Here is a 23,434-nt window from a genome sequence, read left to right on the forward strand (position 1 = left end):
GGAGGAGGAAGAAGAAGGTGAGGCCAAAGATGGGGACGGGGACAAAGGGGCAGCCATTGATGGCAGTGAGAGGGGAGAAGACAAAGGCGCAACAGTTGATGGCAGTGAGAGGGAAGAAGACGATGATGAAGAAGACGAGGATGGTTATGGTGATGATAAAGGGGATCCAATGGAGGCAGCGACAACAGCGATGACGATGATGATGACAACGCCCCTGGTTCTGGTGGTACAGGTGGCAACACATCCAGGAGGACTAGCACTTCTGCCACCCCTGCCAGCAGCAGCAATTCATTAAGTAGCAGGAGCACACTATAGATATTGATTGACAAAACTTGCTGGAAAGACAAGGATTTGCCGAAGTCAAAGAAAAATGATGAAGCAGAGTCTCAGAGCAGCATTGATATGTTCAAGCTCTGCAACTTGAAGCCAGCTTTGCCAACCACCTTTCCTGTGCCAGATTTCAGCGACAAAGATATGTGTGAGAAGATCAACTTTGCCATTGACAAGAGCCTGTTCTTATCAAGTGATGCTGAAAAAAATCAAATTGACATGGAGGAAGCAGGAAAGGGTCTTGACTGGGTTCATTCAAAGGAAAAATACAAGGAATATTTAAAGCAGCTCCCAGACCTAAGCTCCAGCAAGAGCAAGGCAGCATCCATGGCAAACTCTCACATGGTCCAGAAGCGTAAAGCAGTTTCAATGAAGAAGAATCTGCAGTTGCCTCAAATCAAGGAGAAGATGGTGAGTGCAGATGCTGAAGTAAATATGGTCAAGGAAGCTGTGCCTCAAACTGATATGCCAACTGTAGTGAGCAGAGAGCCAACCAATGTCACAAAAATTCAACAGATCAAGGGGAAGACTCCCCTTTCAACAGTCCCACCAAAACCACCTAAGCAGAAGATTGTCAAGTTTTCCAGGGGCACAAAGGGGGAATAGGCCACAAAAGGTTTGGGGTTCGGAGACGAGAGAGAACTGCGAGCCGCAGCCATTGATGCAGGGGTGCCAAGTTCTGCTAGGTTGCTGCCAACTCAGACTGGAAAGATGCCAATTACAGATACCAGTGTGCCAACTGATGTGTCAGTTAGCAGCATGGTCACAATCAAAACCACCACAGCTGGTCAGGAAGGCACCACTGCAACTGCAAGCCCCAAGGTGCCTACTCATAGAGATGCTTCATTGCCAAACACAAAAAAAGGTGATCCAACTATCAAAGTGCCATCCCCAAGAGCTAGCACACAGCAGCCAAGCAAGCCTGCATCACCAAGAGCTGACTTTCAGCAACCATTAACACAAGAGGAGGTGTTCAACATTATAAGTAGGTGCAAGCCTCCAAGGTCGCCAACTACACCACTATTGCGAACCAAGTCAGTGAACGATGCACCCGTGTTTGTGCCGCAAGGAGATGCCCTGGTCCTTGAACCCTTACGAAGATCAAAGTCTTGTCATGGTGACGGGTTCTGCGATGCACCATCTTTTGACCTCGGCATAGATGGTGATGCTCCAGCACCTGCTCCAGCAGCAGAAATAGCAGAAGCCGGTGTGATTTGCATTGATGAGTGTGAGTTGGACCTAGCAGCTGTGAATGAAGGATGTGCTGCTGCTGATGCTGGCAAGGCAATAGCTCAAGAGCTAGATGTTGGTTCACCAGAGAATTGCCACACCCCGATATGCGCAAAACCAGAAGATGGCACGAGCAGTTCTTCGGGACCACATATTGCACGAAGACAGAGGAGGGTAATAAGGCCCGCAACATCTCAAAGGTCTCCATTCATTGACTACAACAAGAAGAAGATTTTCAGCTCCAATGAGGCAATGAACAAGCTTTACGCTGCCCTCTTGTATTGGGTCAGGCATCACAAAGGAGCAAATGATGAAGCTACCAGGTAAACTAACCCCCCACAGTCTACATACATATCTTTTTCAGTTGCACAGGACCAGCCACTTAGTTGCACAGAAAGCATAGCATGTTGCACAGAACATGGCTTTTAGTTGCACACTGTTCTGTTTTCAATTTCATGCATATTTTTTTTACTGCTGTGACCCTTCGAGCTAACTTGTCTTTTTGTTGCTTTCAAAAAAAATCAGCCTTGAGATAATCAGGTATGGTGCTTTCTACATTTCTTTAAAGGAGTTAGTTGATTCGATGAAGCCGGTTCAATGGTTATCAAAAATTGTTATTGAGACTGGAATCTTACACATCATGGATAACTTACCAGAAGGGTCAAAGAAGGTTGTTATGCCACTGAGGTTTTCTGTAAGTTTTTCCAAAACCTTCTTTTACCCTCATCTTTGTTCTGTAGCACTTTTTTCGTTGACCATTTGAGGGAGGCCTTTCACCTACTAAGGAGTTTTGAGCCATGTTTTATAATCTCTGCAGATAAATTTACAGCAAGGGATCCATAATGTGAATGAGATAAACAAGAAGTTTGATTATAAGAACCGTCTCGACAAGAAAGACTTGGTGTGTGTTGTGCCCACATGATCAATCTTTTTTTAGTTGGCACCCACAACATGTTCAGTTGCACATGACACATCTGTTAGTTGGCAGATACTTGTTGCAACCTGTTTTTAACTTGACCAAGTCTTGTACTGTTTTTTCTTAGCTACAGCCTATATTTTGTGTCTGAAATCGTTCACGGTTGCACGTCATGCTGCCAGTGCTCGAGTGCGCTGATGTAACCGATAAGGAGGGAGGGAGGCATTATTGGGTCTTCAATGTCAATTTGAGGGACGAACGCTTCGAAGTTCTTGACTCAAACAGGACGCTGGACAACATTGTGCTGATGACCACCGCCTCTACCATCGCGGGGGCAGTACGCCAGCTATGAAGGAAGCATTACCCAAAGTTCAGCATCGAGCACTTCCAGATTATTGACATTGACGTACCGAAGCATCTCAGCAAGTAAGACAATAAGCATGGCATTCCTTCTCAATCATATACCATCATTTTGTAGTTTTTAAATTTTTCTACATGTGCAATCTTTAGTATTTTTAAGACACAGTACTAGTCTGTAATCTGTTTTATCATTTTTATGAGTTTCTAATGGATTATCTAGCCAGTTGCAGAGTGGCGCATAAGTAGTTGCACACTGGCACGTAAGCAGTTGCACAGTGGCACATAATCAGTTACACAGTAGAACACAAGCAGTTGCACAGTAGGACATAAGCAGTTGCACAGTAGAACAGAAGTAGTTGCACAGTAGGACATAAGCAGTTGCACAGAGTGCATTATCTTTATTGGTTTTAATTTTATGTGACAATTTTTTTTCCCATCGCAGTAATGAGTGTGGGTTGTTCGCACTGCTTAATGCCACCGAGTGGAATGGTAGCCAACTGCCCAACTATGACCCCAAGGAAGTACTCAACATCAGGAAGAAGCTGGCATATGATTGGGTTACCAGCGTGCACAACACCATCCCATGGAAGAAGTTGCTGAGATACGACAAGGAGTAGGTCAGTACTATTTTTTTATGCTCCATGGAGGAAGTTGCTGGTTTGCATAATTTTTTAAGCAGATTTTGTAGTTGCACACTACTAGTAATTCCGTTTGCAAATAAATATCAGCACTTTTGTTGATACATTAGGAGCACTGGACATACAATTGTTCAACAACTAAATATTTAACCAGTTGCAAACAAAGGCACAAATAGAAACTTTTTTTACACAGTGCATGAACTAATTCAAGGAGCATAAATTAGATAAAGAGGAATCATAGATGCTGAATGTGTCCACTTGGTCCCAACATTGCTAAAAAAACATCATTCTTTTCCTTTTATGTTCCAAAGTTACAAATGAGGAAACAGAATCACAGGAGTCTGAGTGGACACACACCAGCAGTGTGCTCTGTAGATTGGCAATGGCTGCATTTGTTTTTCTTCTTTGGGTGTAGCTCCAGCGCTGATTTGTACCGTCGACTCTTTGCCCTACCCTTTGTAGTAGACCTTGGAGGATCCCTGGGCACAAAACCATCAGAAGCTTGTGCAAGGGATGCAGCCTCCAACGGGGCAGTAGGACCGTCACGATCACCTGTGTAATAATCATATAAAAAGTTTAGTATTTTTGTTATTGTGCAACCAACACTGATATTCTGTGCAACCACACAACACATTTTTGTGCAACTAACTGGTTGTTGTGTGCAAGTTAAGTTGAAAAAAACACCTGTAGTAGCACGACCCGTCATGGTACTTGGATTGTAATCGCCTATGGGCAAAACATGAAAAACAAGTTAGATTTTTAGCTTGATCCTCAAACTAAAACAGCGCACGCAACTAGGCAGCATGTTCTGTTCAACTGGGCACTATGATATGTGCAACTAAAGTCACACACCCTAGTTTTTGTTTGGAGTCGGTGAAGGTACTTACCTGGGTGATGAGCCCCCTGAGTCCTGCCTGTAGGTCCATTGGGAGTAGCACGCAGGGCACTGCTAGTTGGGCCTGACGAGAGAGGAGGTCTTTGAGGGTTGGCATCACCTATAGGCAGAACAGGACAAACAAGTTAGTTGTGTTTATCTTTTGATGCTCGAACTAACACAGCGTGTACAACTAGGTAGCCTGTTTGGTGCAACTGAGCACCATGAGGTGTGCAACTGGAGTTACAGAACTAGTTTGATGGGGAGTTGGGGGCAGGTAATTACCTGGACGATGAGCTCCCTGAGTGCTGCCTGTAGGGCCATTGGAAGGAGCACGCGGGGGAGGAGGTGGTGGAGGATGCCGTGTACAGCCAGGAGGGGGAGGAGGTCTTTGAGGGTTGGCATAACCTATATCCAGAACAGGAAAATAAGTTAGTTGTGTTATCTTGATGCTTGAACTAACACAGCGTGCGCAACTAGGCAGCCTGTTCTGTCCAACTGGCTACCATGGTGTGTGCAACTGGGCACGATGATGTGTGCAACTGAAGTTACACACCTAGTTAGATCAGGAGTTGGAGCAGGCAATTACCTGGATGATGAGCCCCCTGATTGCTGCCTGGAGGTGGAGGAGGTCCTCGAGGGTTGCCATCATCTGATGGCCCCGTGGCAACAGTCGGTTTTTTCTTTTTCTTGGACTTGTTCAGGTGGCCGATCTCGGTACGTGCTGCACGCATATGCTTGTATAAAATAGCTTGTGCTGGATCAAAACCACTCGCAAACTTTGCTAGTTTCCGAAAATCGTATATCATGTTCCTCTCCCTTATCTGCTTCTTTGATTGAGGAGGCATTTCATCTGGTTGCTCATAACCAGTCCCTGGCGCACTAGGTACAGCAGTAGGTGTCCACCGTTTTAGCAGGTACCTTTCTGGTATGACATCAACTCCAATATGGGTGAACACCTTGAGGATGTGGCACCAGAGGACGCCGTCCTTGTCCATTTTACAGCACTCACACAAATAGGAACCCTCCTCCACCCTTGCCTGCACCAAGTAGTTTCAAGAACCATATTTGGCAACAAATTCTTGGTTCGGTCTGAGCTCAAATATATCAGCACCAACTTGGAATGCATTATAACGTCCAATCAGCTCAAACTCTTCTTTGAACTTGCGGTAAAGGTCCCTAGTATAGGTTTTGTAAGCTTGCTTCTCTATTGGGAAGTTGGACCACAACTCAATCTCAAGGTGTTCTATCCTGTAATCATTGCAGCCTTCCTTGGCAAGGATGTGGATCTGATTTTTTTCATATTGCTTGACGAAGTTTAGCATTGAGTTGTGTGTGTTCACATATCTTTTCAGGACGGTGTTGAACCCCTCACTACGTTGTGTAGACTGGAGGAAGGGGAATAACCTGTGTTTGAAGTAGCACGGCACCCAAGTTGACCTGTATTCGTACAACTTCTCAAAGTGTGTGTGTGTGTGTCATAGCCTCGTACTTCATCATTAACCCAGCCCAATTCTGCTCAAACTCGTCTATAGTGAAGCTGAAGTCAACACACTTGTTGAAATCATCAAAGAGTCCTGGATTCCGGCACAGCAGCCAACCAACTTTTTCCTGAGCCTTTTTCATGATGTGCCATCGACAACAACGGTGCACGGTGGTTGGAAAGATGCTCTGTATTAACTGTCTCATCGCACCATTCTGATCGGTGATGAAGTTGTCAGGAGGTTTGCCATCCATAGCCTCTAGGAATGCTCCAAAGACCCAATCAAAGCTCGATGCCAACTCCTACCTCACAAAAGCGCAACCCAGCATGAAATATTGGCCATGTCGGTTTATTCCTATAAAGGGCGCGAACGACATATTGTACATGTTGGTCATGTAGGTGGTGTTAAATGATATGCAATCGTGGTACGCCTCCGCATAAGCTTTTCGAGCTAAGCCATCCACCCAAAATATGTTGACAACTCTGTCCTCTTCATCATATTTCACCTTATAGAAGAAGTCTGGATCGGTTTTTTGTATACCCTTGAAGTGCGCAATTATCTCAATCAGATCACCCTCCTTTGTGTCATCTCTACGGAAACTTGCACAAAGATTTGTTATTGCCTTTGGTCTGAATGGCACCATCATCTCAGATCCATAGAACTCTGCCATTACATGCATCATTCGTCCTGCATAATACAAAAACAAACAGTATATCCTTTTTTTGGTTGCACGAATGTGCACATTCAGCTGCACAGTAATAGGACATGTGTTGTCACAGAAGATAATCGCAGGAAATGGACACCTAGCTGCACCTTTTTAAAAACACTTTGCAGTTTTTGCATACAGGACATTGTGTAGTTGCACAGTAAAGACAATGTAGTTGCACAACAAGCACCAAAAGTGATATACAAACAACATGGGAAGTTGGATAGCAGTTGCACAGTTAAGCCATTTTAGTTGCACAGTAGTACCATAACAGTTGCACACTGAACTGCCTAGAGGGAAACTTAATTCTTTAAGGGATATAGAAAAACACCACACCTGTAGTCAAGTTGCAGTTATACAAGATGCGCAGAAACTCCTTTTCATCAGGTGAGATGCCTTGGTGGGATCTCAAATATTTGGACAATGAATTTTTGTTCATGAGCGGATGACTGTGGTCACGAACAAAGTGTGTCACCTCCCATCGCTTATCTATCAGCTTCACCAACATTTTTGCCTTGCATTCAGTCTGCTTTATTGTCTCGCGTTTGCGCTTCTTCTTCTTCTTACTAGTACCAGCCTCCTCTTCAGCAAATATTGGAGGTTCTTCTTCCATCTCCTTATCACTGTCAACAGATTTTGGATCTGGAATAGGGTCCAGGACAGGAGGAGCCTCAGCTCCTCCATCATCAGCTTTGGACTTCTTGAACTTGTTGCAGCAAAACTCTTGTTTTATCAATTCATTGGTGCGGGGTGCCCGTCAAGAGGTGTTCATCTTGATAGAGAAGCCCATCCGTAGTGCATAGCTGTTGTAGTGATCCTTATCAATTTGAAGGCTATCAAACCTCATGCCAACATAAGGTTCCATAGGTTGAGAACTAGCCTCATCCTCTCCTTCTTCTCCTTGCACAGCTCCGTCAACAGCCCCAGCTCCTAGCTCAGTCCTTGTTGGACCAGGAACATTTGCCTCGGTTTCCGTGTCATCAAGAGTATGGCTCTCTGACTGCAAAGACACCACTACAGGGGCACCACGGGCTAATGACTGGCCTGCCACATTGTCATGGCTCGTAGGGTTACCATCACGACTTGCCTGCGTGTAGTAAACAGATCGACCATTTTCTGTCCAATTTCCTTGTTGTATGCTGGGTTGCTGCTGATCCATATCATGAGGAAGCTCATTGAGATCAGGGGGCAACTCATTGAGATCAAGCATTTTTTTTTCTTTTTTTGGATGCTGCCACACACTCCCTGCACATATATAAAAGAAGAAATTGATGTCATCAGTTGGTAACCACAGAAAAGAGTATTTCAAACAACCTAAAAACTTAGTAAATAGGCAGTTGCACACCATTTTGTGATATTCTTAATTCCAAAAGCAACATGACTGTAGCATAATCTTTATTATAACAATTATGAATTTTTTTGTTTGCACAAAGTTGTTATATTAGTTGCACGGTTTGCAGTAAATAGCTAGCAAGAGCATGACTTCTTTTTACTACAGAGTTTTCTGACTTTTTCCCTTTTGTTTTGTTGCAATGATCTGCAGGTTTCCGTTTCGCAAGGAGCTCTTTTCAGATTTTTCTGCACATAATTGGATGTTACATTTGAGAAGGAAAATCCAGGTGAAAGAAGAAAGAAGAATTGGAGGACAGATTATAGTTATATGTTTTTCATCGCCGTTTATGTTTCTAGTTCTGGTATATTTGAACATATTAATATGGTTTGCAATAGGTGTGGACCAGAATATATGTGTGGGACAAGATTATATGTGTGGGACAAGATTATATGTGTGAATATGTTAATATGGTTTGTGGCTTCATTAGCCATGGACAAAAGTTCTTGTGTTTTTACTGTTGCACTACAGATTTTTGGTTTTCGCTAATAGACGTCTCAATTGCCAGGATGCATTTTTCCACTTGGCCAGCATACATATTCAGTTGGACATTCAATATTTTTAGTTAGCTAGAATAGATGTCTCAGCTGGCCAGGTTGCATTTATTTCAGTTTTTGGCCAACATGCATGTTCAGTTGGACAGTTAATGCATTTAATTGGCTAGAATAGATGTCTCAGTTGGCCAGGATACATTTTCTCAGTTTTTGGCCAATATGCATGTTTAGTTGGCAAGAAAACATGTTTTTTATTTGCACATATACTACAGTTTTTCTAAAGTGTTCACTCACAAACATCTATTGCCAAATATACTGGCCAATTTGCAGAGAAGCCCCTGTATTTTAGACAACTAGTAAGTATGCACGTGCAACGCACGTATCATAGAGTTATGAAATAGAGAGAAAATTGGATCACGGGAAGGGGAGTGGTGGCATAAGTGTCAAGGGAGGAGGATTGATTATTGTGGCGGCCATGCCTATAGGTTCCCTTGGTATTTCCAGGTTAATTTTAGTGACTCCTTTGATTACGTTGGACTATTGTAGAAAAGATTATTGGGAACTTTTTTTGTGTGTAAAATAGGTAATCAATAATTGGAAAGCATGTCCGTGCTGGATGGAAGAGGTAAAAGAAATTTCCAAGGTAAGACCTGAAGCTTCCTTGAACTAAATGTTGGTTATACAAGCAGTCGAAGTTAGCATCTAGCGTGTCAGTTATGCACTCTGAAGAATGTAAATCTTTGAACTTGTCTATCAAGTCAAGGATACATGATTCAACTATCGACATACTTTATAAAATCTGTCAGAACACTATCTATAGTAAATATAGCGAAAGCAAGCACATGTAAGCACAATGTCTGAAAATGTCAAACTGTGTATAAGTCAATTTTACACTAAAAGTAGAAATAGATTTTATGACAGAATCTACCAACAAAGCTTAAAGGCATTGACTGGCAATATATATTTGTGAACCGAACATGACATAAACTGGCAATATAACCTCACGCCAAAGTTTGGAAATAAATATGATGGTACATGACATTAACATTAAAAGTAATGTTAAAGAAATTTCAAGCCATCTGACAAAAATAGAATATCACATTAACCAACACTCTACCCTGTTTTTCACTCTAATTCAAGGGAAATAAAACATGTTTTTTACATGATAGGGAAGACAAATGACACATGCTCCTTTTCAGTGGCAAAATAATTTCACTCCTTAAGATAAGTGTTGGAAACATGCACATCTTATTTGAAACCTAAACAAGCGATTGGATTGCTTCCAGTATTACAAGGACCAAAGGTCATGAAGCATCAGTGTGAATCCCATATCACATCAATTTGGATTTTCCCTTTCATATCTGCATTGTGTAAAGTTGGATCAAATTGTAATATTTATATGTAATTTAGCAAAAGTTTTACCAAGCCATTAACTATAGAATCCATATTTAGGAGTGAAAGACATATGCTAAGTATGGGGCTATGCTCGTACCACAGTACCACGTACGAACCAGCTGCACCGAGCTTAATTACTATTGTTCCGCTTGCTGCGAAGGGATTCCCATCTTAACTGGATGGAGATTACGTGTGTGGCATACGAATTCGCTGGCCCGGATTAATCGGGTGGATCCGCTACTTAGCGGGAGGTACGTCCAATCTCCCCACAACGAGCATGCAATTAAATGAAGCTGTGATGAGATCAGGCTTTAATTATTTGCCTGGCGCTGATCAGGAATTTTGTTCCTCGAAAATGGATTTGATCCAGGATGAATTGATGGTCGATCTTTGAACCCCAGTTTCAGATAAGTTTGAGTAATTAATAGTACATGTGAAGGCATATGAGACGTGCTCGTACCTGTCCTAGCCGCGTAGTGCTGCATGCCCACGTCACTATCGTTCCTCGGGACGAGAAGACCGGGAGAGTCAAACCAAGAACCGAGCCGTCGAAGACGACGAACACTCAAACTGGTGAACAAAAAGAAAGAAGTGACGGAAGTCAAGAACGATCAAAATCAAGGCCAGGGTCTGATCGATCCTCTGATCCAAACAAACAGGGAAACGAGTGCTTTGGTTTCCCCGTTATTCTCTGCCTACATACGAACATGGGCCAGACCTTTTTCTTTTTTCCTTCTATGTACGCAGTACACAAGGCTGAGTTTTAAAAAAAACATGATGACGTAGATCATGGTAATTATTGCTAATTGATATTTTTCCTCCTATGTACGCAGCATACAATGCCGAGTTTCAAAAAAAATATGATAACGTAGATCATGGCAATTCTTGCTAATTGATATGATTAAAATAGGCCTAGGTTGGAGCGAGATCATGGTAATTATTGCGTAATTATGATGGCGTAAATTATGATAATTATTGCTAATTGATTATGATAAATGATGTGATACAATATTAAGGCAATCTGGTCCATTGAGAGATGGCGAAAATATGACTGAGATGTAATGTTTCTACTACAACTCGATTGTTTAATAGTAGCATAGATTGAACCAGCCGTCGTGAAAGTCAACCGAACCGGTACAGAGGAGAGAAAAGAAAACCCACCCACGACCCTGCCTTCCCATCTCCGCCTCCATCGCGCCACCACCTCCCGCCCACGCCCCACCGTGCGCCGCCGGCCCCTGGCCCCCATCGCCGCGCGGTGCCCCCCGTCGCCCCCCGTCGCCGGCCCTCCGCCCCTCGGCGTCGCCCATCACCCAATCTTTCTCGTGACCCCTCAGGATTCTAACTCCGCATCTCTCATCGCCTGTCTAACTCCTCCCATAAATTGGCTCGGGAGAGAGGATGTGAGGGGCAGATCCTATAGAGACGGAGGAGCACCAAACGTCTAGAATCTTTCTTGCTTGTGGCGCACCCATGAGGTCCAATTCCTGCAGGACGCACAACGAAGGAATCCGGCGAGGCGAGGGGGAGGGAACGATGTGGGAGTGGGAGAACGACGACAAGCCACGCGGCTGAGTGAAGAGGTTGTCGTCGATTTCGACACGGATATCCTTCGTCTTCGGCTCCAAGACCAAGGTGAAGTCGACATCCATGCCTTTGCCTCTTCTATTCATCCACCGTGAGTACTGTAGCCTGTGGCTTGGTAGATTAATTGTGAGTAAGTTTCTCATGGGAAATCTGCGTGTGTAGGATTACTATGAGTTACCGCAAGTTGATTGGAAAAATCGGGATGAGTTTCATCCGTCTTCCACTGGTCAGTGTACAGTAATCGACATGTTTCCTAAAGTTTGCAATCTGAATCCTACAATGGAAGTTGCTTATATGAAATTGTATACACGCTGCTGTCCAACTGCGGCGCGGCACGACACCATTGCTGGAGCTACGACTGCTTGCGCCTCTTGCCACGCTGGTCATGATGGTGTACATGCTGATCAACATGATGGCCACCAGCCATCCAGATCTTCCGCAGTTAGCTCGGCAACTTCCAGCTCCCCGCCGCAGCAGTGACAACAGTCACAACACCCAGGTGCTCATCTACCCTGACTGGATACACTTCCATCGTGTATAATGTTACATCTACATACAACACGTACGTGACCTCCAGGCAAGCACGGATTGGACGTTCGTCTCTTTGTCGTCGTTGCGGTGTTTGGGTCATTCTACCAGTTTTGTCAGATGCTGGGGCGCTCCCCTCCTGGTGTATCGCACGAGGGAAGGAGGAGGTAAGCACGGATTGTACGTTCGTCTCTTTGTCGTTGTTGCGGTGTTTGGGTCATTCTACCAGTTTTGTCCACGGTCATCACCAAGCTCGCGCCAATTGATCCACAAGCAGGGCATCAAGAGGTGATCAGGTTATATGGTTTTCTTTGTTTTGATTTTGGGATATTCAGGTTCCACGGTCATGATGGTTGTTTTACCCTAATAAAGTTCTCCCTGGCGTGTTCATGACATCTCCGCCCGGCCATCTTCAAGGTCAACACGGAACTACAAGACTTCCACAGGCCTGATACTCCTCGATCACTAGCAATGCATGCCACGAACCGGATTTAATATCCAATTTCACGCTACTGTGGTTAGTCGTTCTCAACCTCCCCTTAATCTGAGAACCTACAACACAGTCCTTTGCAGTTTTCCGATCCCAGAAGCAAAAGTATGAGCAGGGTAATACAATCTTTTGTATGAAAAGGCAAATATGATCTTCCTCTTCTCACCGCATTGAAGATCTTCAATGCTTTTTGTATGGTTTAGGGAGAGCATGCGGAAGAATGGTATTATTATACATATTGGCTATGAGGACGAGGCCTTCAGTTTGAAATACGCGTGGATGTATCACATTTCTATTCTGGGCAGATAAGTTTTTTATAGATACCTTGCCTGCAGCTAATTTGGTTTGTTCAAGTATGTGATATGTTCATTCTATTTTTTTCCTCATTCCCTGCTGCAGAATAGCATCAATTACTCATGAAATCATCTCCTGAATTAATTTGCTTCTAGCATTCTTAGTTTTCTGATCTAAGAAAATTTCTTTATTTTTTGGTATCACATAATTTGGTACTTAAAAAAGTTCCAAAAATTAAAAAAGAGAATTTTTAAATAAAATTCTCAATAAATCATAAAATGTTTGTGAATTCAAAATCAGTTCATATTCTTTTAAAGATGTTCGCATATTCAAAAAATATTCGCGTTTTTTAAAACAAATGTTTGGGAAATAAAAAAATCATCATTTTAAAAAAAAGTTGGTGTATAGAAAAATGTTAAGAAAATTGAGCAAAATGTTCGCCAAAATGTTATTGGTGATGCAGCAAAATGTTTTCATGGACTTTGAAGATTATGTTTTTTTCTCCCGTTGCAATGCGCGGGCCCTTTTCACTCTCGATGACACCGACGTGCAGACTGTAAGTTTCCCCTCTCAGTCCCGATATATGATGCAAGACACGCTGCATTTAAACGATATTGCTAGGAACGCATGCAAATTGCATAATTTGTAATACATGTTGTTCATTGGACCTCAAGAATAGATTTGACACCTTACCATAGGTAGCTCTTGATTCCTTGAGTAAACTTGTAACTTTGATTAGTCTGTGGTAGATAACTGAGTGTGTTTAACTTATGATTTTGTACAAACAGCTTGTAGTATGGCTCTTGGCATCCTTTTTGCTAGCTTTGTTCATGCCAAGATTTGCATCTTTGATTTTTTTTGCAGGTCCTTAAGATGAGTGATGAACATCCGTCGAGCCATCCAATGTTGCATGTGGTGGCTATATAAAAGCACAAGTGCTCCCTGAGTGGTTTTGGTAATTAATGTCAACATATCTCTTGTTGGACTAATACTTTTATCTAGTATGTTTCAGATAAGTTCAACACTGGAGTGGCATGGACTAGAGGATGTGGAACCCCTTCAAGATGCTAAGGACAAAGAATTGGCTCAAGCTTCAAGATCAAGACTCTATATTTTCTATTTTAGTGATCCAAGATCACATTGAGTTTATAGGAAAAGCCAATACTATCAAGAGGGGATGAGGTGTTGCTTAATGACTTGCTTACTCAAAGTGCTTAGTGATATGCTCCAAAACCCTCAACTACCTTCCCACATCCACATATGACCTAAACCAAAAGTCAAACTCGGCCCCACCGATTCTATCTATCCGGCGCCATCGAGTTTCAGATGTCATAGCCACTGCCACAAACCCTAGCAAATCGGTTTCACCGATAGGGATCTCGGTCTCACCGAGATGGGATTGTAATCTTTCTGTGTATGTCCATTACCAAAATCGGTCTCACCGAGTTTGAGCAATCGGTACTACCGAGATTACAATGCAAACCCTTTGGTTAGCTTATTATCAAAATCGGTCCCACCGAGTTTGTGTAATCGGTCTCACTGAGTTTGCCTGACCAACTCTTTGGTTAGCTTATTACCAAAACTGGTCCCACCGAGTTTGTGTAATCGGTCACACCGAGATTACGTTATGCCCTAACCCTAACCATATCGGTCCTACCGAGTTGCATCTCAGTCCCACCGAAAATCCTAACGGTCACTAAGTTTACTGAATCGGTTCGACCGAGTTTAACCATTCGGTCCCACCGAGTTTGGCAAATTGTGTGTAACGGTTAGATTTTGTGTGGAGGCTATATATACCCCTCCACTCACTCTTCATTCGTGGAGAGAGCCATTAGAACATACCTACACTTTCAATACACATTTTTTGAGAGAGAACCACCTACACTTGTGTTGAGGTCAAGATATTCCATTCCAACCATATGAATCTTGATCTCTAGCCTTTCCCAAGTTGCTTTACACTCAAATGTTCTTTCCACCAAATCCAAATCCTGTGAGAGAGAGTTGAGTGTTGGGGAGACAATCATTTGAAGCACAAGAGCAAGGGGTTCATCATCAACACACCATTTGTTACTTTTTGGAGAGTGGTGTCTCCTAGATTGGCTATGTGTCACTTGGGAGCCTCCAACAAGATTGTGGATTTGAACCAAGGAGTTTGTAAGGGCAAGGAGATCGCCTACTTCGTGAAGATCTACCGCTAGTGAGGCAAGTCCTTCGTGGGCGACGGCCGTGATGGAATAGATAAGGTTGCTTTTCATGGACCCTTCGTGGGTGGAGCCCTCCATGGACTCGCGCAACCGTTACCCTCCGTGGGTTGAAGTCTCCATCAACGTGGATGTACGATAGCACCACCTATCGGAACCACGACAAAAAATTCATGTCTCCAATTGCGTTTGAATACTTCAAACCCTTCTCTTTACATTCTTGCAAGTTGCATGCTTTACTTTTCGCTGCTCATATACTCATTGCATACTTGCTTGATATGTATTGTGTTTGTTAAACTTGTGCTTAAACTCCACTTAAATTTAAGAATATTAAAAACTGCAACTTTTGGCACTTAGTGTCTAATCACCCCCCTCTAGACACCTCTTCTCGATCCTTTCAATTGGTATCAGAGCTTTGGTCTCCATTGCCTTGGTTTAAACACCATTAGAGGAAGATGGATGTGTCTATTTTGGGGAGTCTTAGACATAGAGTGCCTATTCTTGATGGAGAGTATTTTCATGAGTAGAAAAATGAAATGCTTGAGATTTTCAATGAATATCATTTGAACAAGTACATTACTAGCCCTTGTGCATCTCATGTTGATCCTTTGCACCCTACCCTAGATGAAGATATTGACATGATTCACAATCTTAGAACTGTTGAGCTCATCATTAAAGGCTTGCCTAGAAACTTGATTAGATGTTTGCCTACTCTCAAGTGTGCCTACACCATATGGAGATTTTTTGAGGAACGATTTCCAGATTATTCCTTGAAAAATTTAGACGAAATTCTCCATAAGTCTATTGCCTTGAGTAAGATGAACTCTAGTGCTCCTAGTTTTGGTGATTGTCTATTTGAGCTTACCAATCTCGTGCGTGCTAAAGGAAATGTTGGAATCATTAGCGATATCATATCCGAAGCTATTAGAATTCATAAAGATAACCATTGTGATGATCATTTATCTAATGAATTACCCTCTCTAGGAATTGATCAATCACAAGATGATGTTGAACATGGATACTATGATGAAGATGATGATAGTGACTATGATCTTGATGATGCAATGAGGCATTTTGGTCTTATGACAAATCTTCGCGGCTACATGGCTGGAGGAAAGAATGGGTCCTTGATAGTGGATGTACTGATCATATGACCGGAGATAAAGATATGTTCCGTGAGCTTGCTGAAAACAACGGCCCTCGAAAATATGTCACTTTTGGTGATAATTCAAAGGGTAAGGTGGTTGGCCTTGGTAAGGTGGCCATCTCACATGATAGCTCCATACAAAATGTCATGCTCGTTGAATCCCTTGGATACAATTTACTTTCAGTTTTTAGACTTGCGGATTTCGGTTTCAATGTCTTATTCATTGAAGTAGATTGCCAAGTGTTTCGTAGAGACAATCATAAAATGGCCTTTACCGGTATACGTAGAGGAGATCTTTACATTGTTGATTTCACTAAAGAGGCTCAACCTAGAACTTGCTTAATTACCAAATCTTCTAAAGGCTGGTTGTGGCATAGAAGACTAGGTCATGTTGGTATGCGAAATCTTGATAAGCTTATTAAAGGTGATCATATACTTGGAATAAAAGATGTCATATTTGACAATGATAGACTTTGTAGTGCTTGTCAAGCAGGGAAACAAGTTGGAGAAAGTCACCGCGCGAAGAACATCATGACCACAAGAAGACCACTCGAGCTACTTCACATGGATCTCTTTGGTCCAAATGCCTACAAGAGTCTCGGTGGTAACTCATTTGGTCTAGTCATAGTTGATGATTTTTCAAGATTTACGTGGGTGTTCTTTCTTGATGACAAATCGCAGGTCCAAAAGATCTTCAAAAACTTCGCTAGGAAGGCCCAAAATCAGTTTGACATAAAGATCAAGAAGGTTCGGAGCGACAACGGAACGGAGTTCAAGAACGCAAATGTGGACACCTTTCTTGATGAAGAAGGGATTTCACACGAGTTCTCGGCTACGTACACACCTCAACAAAATGGAGTTGTTGAAAGGAAGAACCGAACTCTTATCGAGATGGCAAGAACGATGCTTGATGAGTACAAAATGCCAAAGCACTTTTGGGCGGAAGCGGTTGAGACAGCTTGTCATGCAAGAAATCGCTTGTATCTTCACAAGTTACTCGGCAAGACGGCAGACGAGCTCCTCACCGGTAACAAACCCCAAATTGGATACTTTTAAGTATTCGGCTCAAAGTGCTACATTCTTGATAAGCATCGTCATTTTAAATTTGCTCCTAAATCTCATGAAGGTTTCCTACTTGGTTATGGCTCAAACTCTCACACTACCGAGTCTACAACAATTTCACCCGAAAGGTTGAAGAGACTGTAGATGTGAAGTTTGATGAATCTAACGGCTCGCAAGTAGAGCAATTGCCAATTGATGTAGGAGACAAAGACCATTCGGAAGCAATTCAAGACTTGTCCATTGGCAAGATTCGTCCAATGGAAGTGAAGGAGAGTACCTCGTCTGTCCAAGTGGAAGCTTCTACCTCACGACAAGGTGAACCAAGAGTTGATACGAAAGCATCCACAAGTGGGACACACCAAGATGAAGAAAACGAGGAAGCGCACCAAGATGAACATCAACAACCTCCTTCTACACCACGACAAGAGAACGACAACGTCAACAATGAAGAAGGCCAAGAAGAAGCACAAGATGAAGATGATGTTCCACCCCGACCCAAGCAAAATCTTTCACGAGTTCGAGCAAGAATTGCTAAGGATCATCCCGTCGAGCAAATCTACAATGATATCCAAACCGGGAGAATCACTCGCTCTAAAACTTGTTTAGCTAACTTTTGTGAACATTACTCATTCATCTCTAGCATTGAACTTATGAAGGTTGAAGAAGCATTGGAGGATCCGGACTGGATAAACGCTATGCATGAAGAGCTACACAATTTTGAGAGAATCAAGTGTGGACATTGGTCGAGAAGCCCGACAACAACCACAACATCATTGGTACCAAATGGGTGTTTCGCAACAAGCAAGATGAAGATGGACAAGTGGTTCGCAACAAAGCACGTCTCGTCGCCCAAGGCTACACACAAGTTGAAGGTATGGACTATGGTGACACATATGCTCCCGTTGCTAGACTTGAGTCCATTCGCGTCTTACTTTCTTATGCTAATCACCATGATATCACCTTGTACCAAATGGACATTAAAAGTGCTTTTCTAAATGGCAAAATTGAGGAGGAAGTTTATGTTAAGCAACCTCCCGGCTTCGTCAATCCTAAGAAACCTAATCATGTTTATAAACTTCACAAAGCCCTTTATGGTCTTAAACAAGCTCCTAGAGCATGGTATAAATGCTTGACCAAGTTCCTTATTGAAAAAGGCTTTGAAATTGGTAAAATTGATTCTACTCTTTTTACTAAAAGGGTTAATGGAGAACTATTTGTGTGCCAAATTTATGTTGATGATATCATATTTGGTTCAACTAACCCTCATTTTAGTGAGAAGTTTGGAAAGCTAATGTCGGAGAAGTTTGAGATGTCTATGATGAGTGAACTCAAATTCTTTCTCGGTTTGCAAATCAAGCAAACTAAGGAAGGTACCTTTGTCTCTCAAATGAAGTACACTAAGGACTTATTTAAGAAGTTCAATATGCAAGAATGCAAAGGTATGACTACACCCATGCCTACTAGTGGACATCTTATTTTGACCAAAGATGGTGAACCGGTTGATCAAAAGGTTTATCGCTCTATGATTGGTTCATTGTTATATCTATGTGCCTCTCGTCCCGATATTATGCTAAGTGTGTGCATGTGTGCACGATATCAAGCTGCTCCTAAAGAGTGTCATCTTAAGTCTGTGAAAAGGATAGTGAGATACCTAATCCATACACCAAATTTTGGCATTTGGTATCCTAAGAGGTCCTCTTTTGATCTTGTTGGCTACTCCGATTCGGACTATGCCGGAGACAAGGTTGATAGAAAATCCACTTCGGATACTTGTCAATTCCTTGGTAGATCTCTTGTGTCTTCGTCTTCCAAGAAATAAAACTCGGTATCCTTATGCACCATCGAAGCGGAATACGTTGCCGTTGGTTCATGTTTCGCTCAATTACTTTGGATGACCCAAACTCTTAAATATTATGGGATATATGTGAAATATGTTCCATTGCTATGTGACAATGAAAGTGCTATTAATATTGCTCACAATCCCGTGCAACATTCTCGAACTAAGCATATTGAAGTTCGTCATCATTTCATTCGAGATCATGTTACAAAAGGGGACATTAACCTTAAGCATGTTCACACTGATAAGCAATTGGCGGATATATTCACTAAACCACTTGATGAGAAAGTGTTTTGCAGGTTGAGAGGTGAATTGAACATCATTGATGCTTCAAACTTGGAGTAGGAACTCCATTTGATACATGCGGGGCATGAGCCTATGACTAATCCTCGATATTTCTCTTATGATGCTATTCATATGTCTTGGATATATTTGTACTTTGCATGTTATCTAACCCGTGTAGGTACTTGGTTGAATCTAAATCTATGAGATTGCAACTCACTCACATCTTGAGCAATCTCTACATCACCAAGTCTCTACACAATGGTGGTTGAAGACAAGGAAGCACGAAACCATTCAAACATATCCTTTGGCAAATTCTATGTTGAGTCTCATGATTGTCATTTTGGATACACAAGTGCTCTTCCTTACAAAGCTAACCCATGTAGGTAGATGAACTCAAACTCCAAGTGGTGCTCCCAACCCTTGATGAACTACATCAACCTTGAGCAACCCGCACAAGTTCAACTACATGAGCAAGATCAACACCACCACCCAAGGTATGTTATTCCATCTTAGAGAAGTTTTACTCCAAGTCATGAGTCAAAGCAACTCGACAAGATGTGAATACATCAAAAGGCTTAAATAAAAAATGGTAACCCCATTTTGAGCTTAAATGATGAGTATGACCTATGATCAAGTGCTCTCACTTGACTCCTAAGTCAAATACTCTAACATAGGTGACTTTGTCGCCGACCATCTCTAGATAAAGTTCTAAAAAAAACTTCATCTAGAACTTTTATTTTCTTTTCTTTCCTTTTTGTTCTGCATTTTCTGCATCCAATTCATTGCAAATCTTTCAGTAAATTCCTTGCATATCCTTGTGAGATCTTACTTGTCTAGTGAGCTGAGGTGACAAGTGGTTTCACTCTAATGAACTCGGTCACACCGGTTTGTTCTCTTCGGCCCAAGCGAAATCTTTCGGTGCAATCGAAGCACACAACTCGGAGTCACCGATTCCACCACAGGGAAACCAACTTGCCACTTATTCTTGATTTCTGTTTGCTCCAGCTTCACTCAATGATTCTTGTCCTCTACCAGCATCACATTAGACATGCTGCTTTGCTCTGTGACTCGAGGACCAACCCATTTGTATCACATGTCCAGAAGAGTCCTTCTTGGAAATTGATGTCAAAGGGGGAGAGAGAGATCACATCAAAGCTTAATCCTTCCTATAGGGGGAGAAAGAGAGAATACTCAGGGGGAGAGAGTTTCTCAACTAGGAGAAAGTAATATCATCAAAGACCCCTGATGCTTGGTGTTCAAGAGGAGAGATGTCACATGTCTTTAAGAGGGGAAAGACATGTTTGGTTGCTTGCTTTAGCTCAAGCTCTGTTGTTTCCTTTTTTGTTGCTCTGATTTTCTGTTCCCTATCTTCTCCCAATATCCCATGCAGATTCAGGGGGAGCAAGACATCTAAGGGAAGGAAATCTCTGATTTTATTGCATATCTTTACCTTTGAGGACATGTCTATATCCAATGTGGTACTTAGTACTCACTCTACATGTCATCCCAGTCTTGGTTCTCTTGTGGTTTCTCTTGCTTGCTCTGGTCAGTAGGTGTATCTGTGTTATTTAACCTTGTTTGCGCAGGTTCATCCCATCCTAAGTCAACTCAATACCACAAGGTAAGTATATGCATCACAGTCATGTGAATGAGAAGTTTTGCCGATGTACATACTGTTGGCAAGGACTCATGAGCATGAAGGTACATTTCTCACATTCACATCATTTGCTCTGATGCATATAGCCAAGATACATGTAACACATTGCTTACTCTGTCATGTTTACGCATTCACATGCTCCTATATTCAATATTCACATGATTGCATACATGTAGGGGGAGTCTATGCATGTTACATGTCTTTCCAAAGCTTTACTTGCTATTCTCTATATCTTTATCTAAAGCTTTGATGTATGTTGTCATCAATTACCAAAAATGGGGAGATTGAAAGCACAAGTGCTCCCTGGGTGGTTTTGATAATTAATGTCAACATATATCTTGTTGGACTAACACTTTTACCTAGTATGTTTCAGATAAGTTCAACAATGGAGTGGCATGGACTAGAGGATATGGAACCCCTTCAAGATGCTAAGGACAAAGAATTGGCTCAAGCTTCAAGATCAAGACTCTACATTTTCTATTTTAGTGATCCAAGATCACATTGAGTCTATAGGAAAAGCCAATACTATCAAGAGGGGATGAGGTGTTGCTTAATGACTTGCTTACTCAAAGTGCTTAGTGATATGCTCCAAAACCCTCAACTACCTTCCCACATCCACATATGACCTAAACCAAAAGTCAAACTCGGCCCCACCGATTCTATCTATCCGGCGCCACCGAGTTTCAGATGTCATAGCCACTGCCACAAACCCTAGCAAATCGGTTTCACCGATAGGGATCTCGGTCTCACCGAGATGGGATTGTAATCTCTCTGTTTATGTCCATTACCAAAATCGGTCTCACCGAGTTTGAGCAATCGGTACTACCGAGATTACAATGCAAACCCTTTGGTTAGCTTATTATCAAAATCGGTCCCACCGAGTTTGTGTAATCGGTCTCACTGAGTTTGCCTGACCAACTCTTTGGTTAGCTTATTACCAAAACTGGTCCCACCGAGTTTGTGTAATCGGTCACACCGAGATTACGTTATGCCCTAACCCTAACCATATCGGTCCTACCGAGTTGCATCTCAGTCCCACCGAAAATCCTAACGGTCACTAAGTTTACTGAATCGGTTCGACCGAGTTTAACCATTCGGTCCCACCGAGTTTGGCAAATTGTGTGTAATGGTTAGATTTTGTGTGGAGGCTATATATACCCCTCCACTCACTCTTCATTCGTGGAGAGAGCCATTAGAACATACCTACACTTTCAATACACATTTTTTGAGAGAGAACCACCTACACTTGTGTTGAGGTCAAGATATTCCATTCCAACCATATGAATCTTGATCTCTAGCCTTTCCCAAGTTGCTTTACACTCAAATGTTCTTTCCACCAAATCCAAATCCTGTGAGAGAGAGTTGAGTGTTGGGGAGACAATCATTTGAAGCACAAGAGCAAGGGGTTCATCATCAACACACCATTTGTTACTTCTTGGAGAGTGGTGTCTCCTAGATTGGCTAGGTGTCACTTGGGAGCCTCCAACAAGATTGTGGATTTGAACCAAGGAGTTTGTAAGGGCAAGGAGATCGCCTACTTCGTGAAGATCTACCGCTAGTGAGGCAAGTCCTTCGTGGGCGACGGCCGTGATGGAATAGACAAGGTTGCTTCTTCGTGGACCCTTCGTGGGTGGAGCCCTCCGTGGACTCGCGCAACCGTTACCCTCCGTGGGTTGAAGTCTCCATCAACGTGGATGTACGATAGCACCACCTATCGAAACCACGACAAAAACATCCGTGTCTCCAATTGCGTTTGAATACTCCAAACCCTTCTCTTTACATTCTTGCAAGTTGCATACTTTACTTTCCGCTGCTCATATACTCATTGTATGCTTGCTTGATATGTATTGTGTTTGTTAAACTTGTGCTTAAACTCCACTTAAATTTAGGAATATTAAAAGCTGCAACTTTTGGCACTTAGTGTCTAATCACCCCCCTCTAGACACCTCTTCTCGATCCTTTCACTACACCAGAGGTGTGTATCCTCTTTGAACGCCAATCAGCTCATAGAAGCCCCTGTTTAAGTTTATTGTTTCTTAATGGGTGCCTCTGTTTCATGTTCACAAGAGCAACAAAAGGATTACAGATTCATTTAATTTCATAGTGATGAGTGAGCATCAGATGTTATGCAGAAATATGTTTGCTTGATTGTAAAATTGTAGGTTTCCGTATACCCTGTTGTGTTTGCTTCCTTAGGTTCATGTTCCGTATACTTTGTTTTTTCTGATCCATTCCTTGTATAGGCGCTCTTGTTGGCAGCACAGGTTGAGCCCATATTTAATTATCAACTAATTATCAAGTGGAGTTACAGAATAGGGGAATGATCATAAATGGCATCACCTACAGTATGATTTATCTTGATGAAGAGGCACTTGATCCGCAAGTAGTTTTAGTGTTTTTTCTAGATAGCTCAAGTGCTTCAGCTTTTGCAATCACTAGATGACCAGTTGCGCCAAATGGCGCAAAGACCCGTTTAAAACCATGTTCGTGTTGAAAATATTTACATTTTTTCAATAACCGTATATTTGA

General features: G+C 42.3%; 1 protein-coding gene, 1 long non-coding RNA gene and 1 pseudogene across 5 annotated transcripts; 2 read left to right on the plus strand and 1 right to left on the minus strand.

Annotated features, from left to right (window-relative positions):
* The first annotated feature begins 303 nt into the window (after positions 1 to 303).
* LOC147959450 (uncharacterized) lies at positions 304 to 8,330 on the plus strand. 2 transcript variants are annotated; one of them, XM_087533313.1, is made up of 6 exons: positions 304 to 1,883; positions 2,086 to 2,254; positions 2,378 to 2,461; positions 2,604 to 2,902; positions 3,279 to 3,453; positions 8,082 to 8,330. In XM_087533313.1, exons 1-4 carry the CDS (start codon positions 1,042 to 1,044, stop codon positions 2,625 to 2,627), a joined length of 1,119 nt encoding a protein of 372 aa, XP_087389439.1. In that variant the 5' UTR covers positions 304 to 1,041; the 3' UTR covers positions 2,628 to 2,902; positions 3,279 to 3,453; positions 8,082 to 8,330. The 2 variants fall into 2 exon arrangements, with proteins under 2 accessions (XP_087389439.1, XP_087389440.1); XM_087533314.1 differs by having other exon boundaries at positions 2,610 to 2,902.
* LOC125546541 (protein FAR1-RELATED SEQUENCE 5-like) lies at positions 3,806 to 7,780 on the minus strand (annotated as a pseudogene).
* A 2,620-nt stretch (positions 8,331 to 10,950) lies between the features above and the next one.
* On the plus strand, positions 10,951 to 14,214 carry LOC147959451 (uncharacterized). Of its 3 annotated transcripts, XR_015610221.1 has the most exons (3): positions 10,951 to 11,452; positions 11,567 to 11,903; positions 11,982 to 14,214. It is a non-coding gene; the product is annotated as an uncharacterized LOC147959451 (long non-coding RNA). The 3 variants fall into 3 exon arrangements; XR_015610220.1 differs by having other exon boundaries at positions 10,951 to 11,495; positions 11,567 to 14,214; XR_015610219.1 differs by having other exon boundaries at positions 11,567 to 14,214.
* The last annotated feature ends 9,220 nt before the right edge of the window (positions 14,215 to 23,434 follow it).

Source organism: Triticum urartu, chromosome 7A, assembly GCF_056163025.1.
Source record: "Triticum urartu cultivar PI428250 chromosome 7A, HENAU_Tu73, whole genome shotgun sequence".
Classification (NCBI taxonomy): domain Eukaryota; kingdom Viridiplantae; phylum Streptophyta; class Magnoliopsida; order Poales; family Poaceae; genus Triticum; species Triticum urartu.

Coding starts and splice junctions, on each gene's coding strand:
- LOC147959450 (XM_087533313.1), top strand. CDS start 1,042: ATGCCAATTACAGATACCAGTGTGCCAACTGATGTGTCAGTTAGCAGC. Junction 1,884..2,085: donor GCAAATGATGAAGCTACCAG/GTAAACTAACCC, acceptor AAAAAAAATCAG/CCTTGAGATAATCAGGTATG. Junction 2,255..2,377: donor TTATGCCACTGAGGTTTTCT/GTAAGTTTTTCC, acceptor TAATCTCTGCAG/ATAAATTTACAGCAAGGGAT.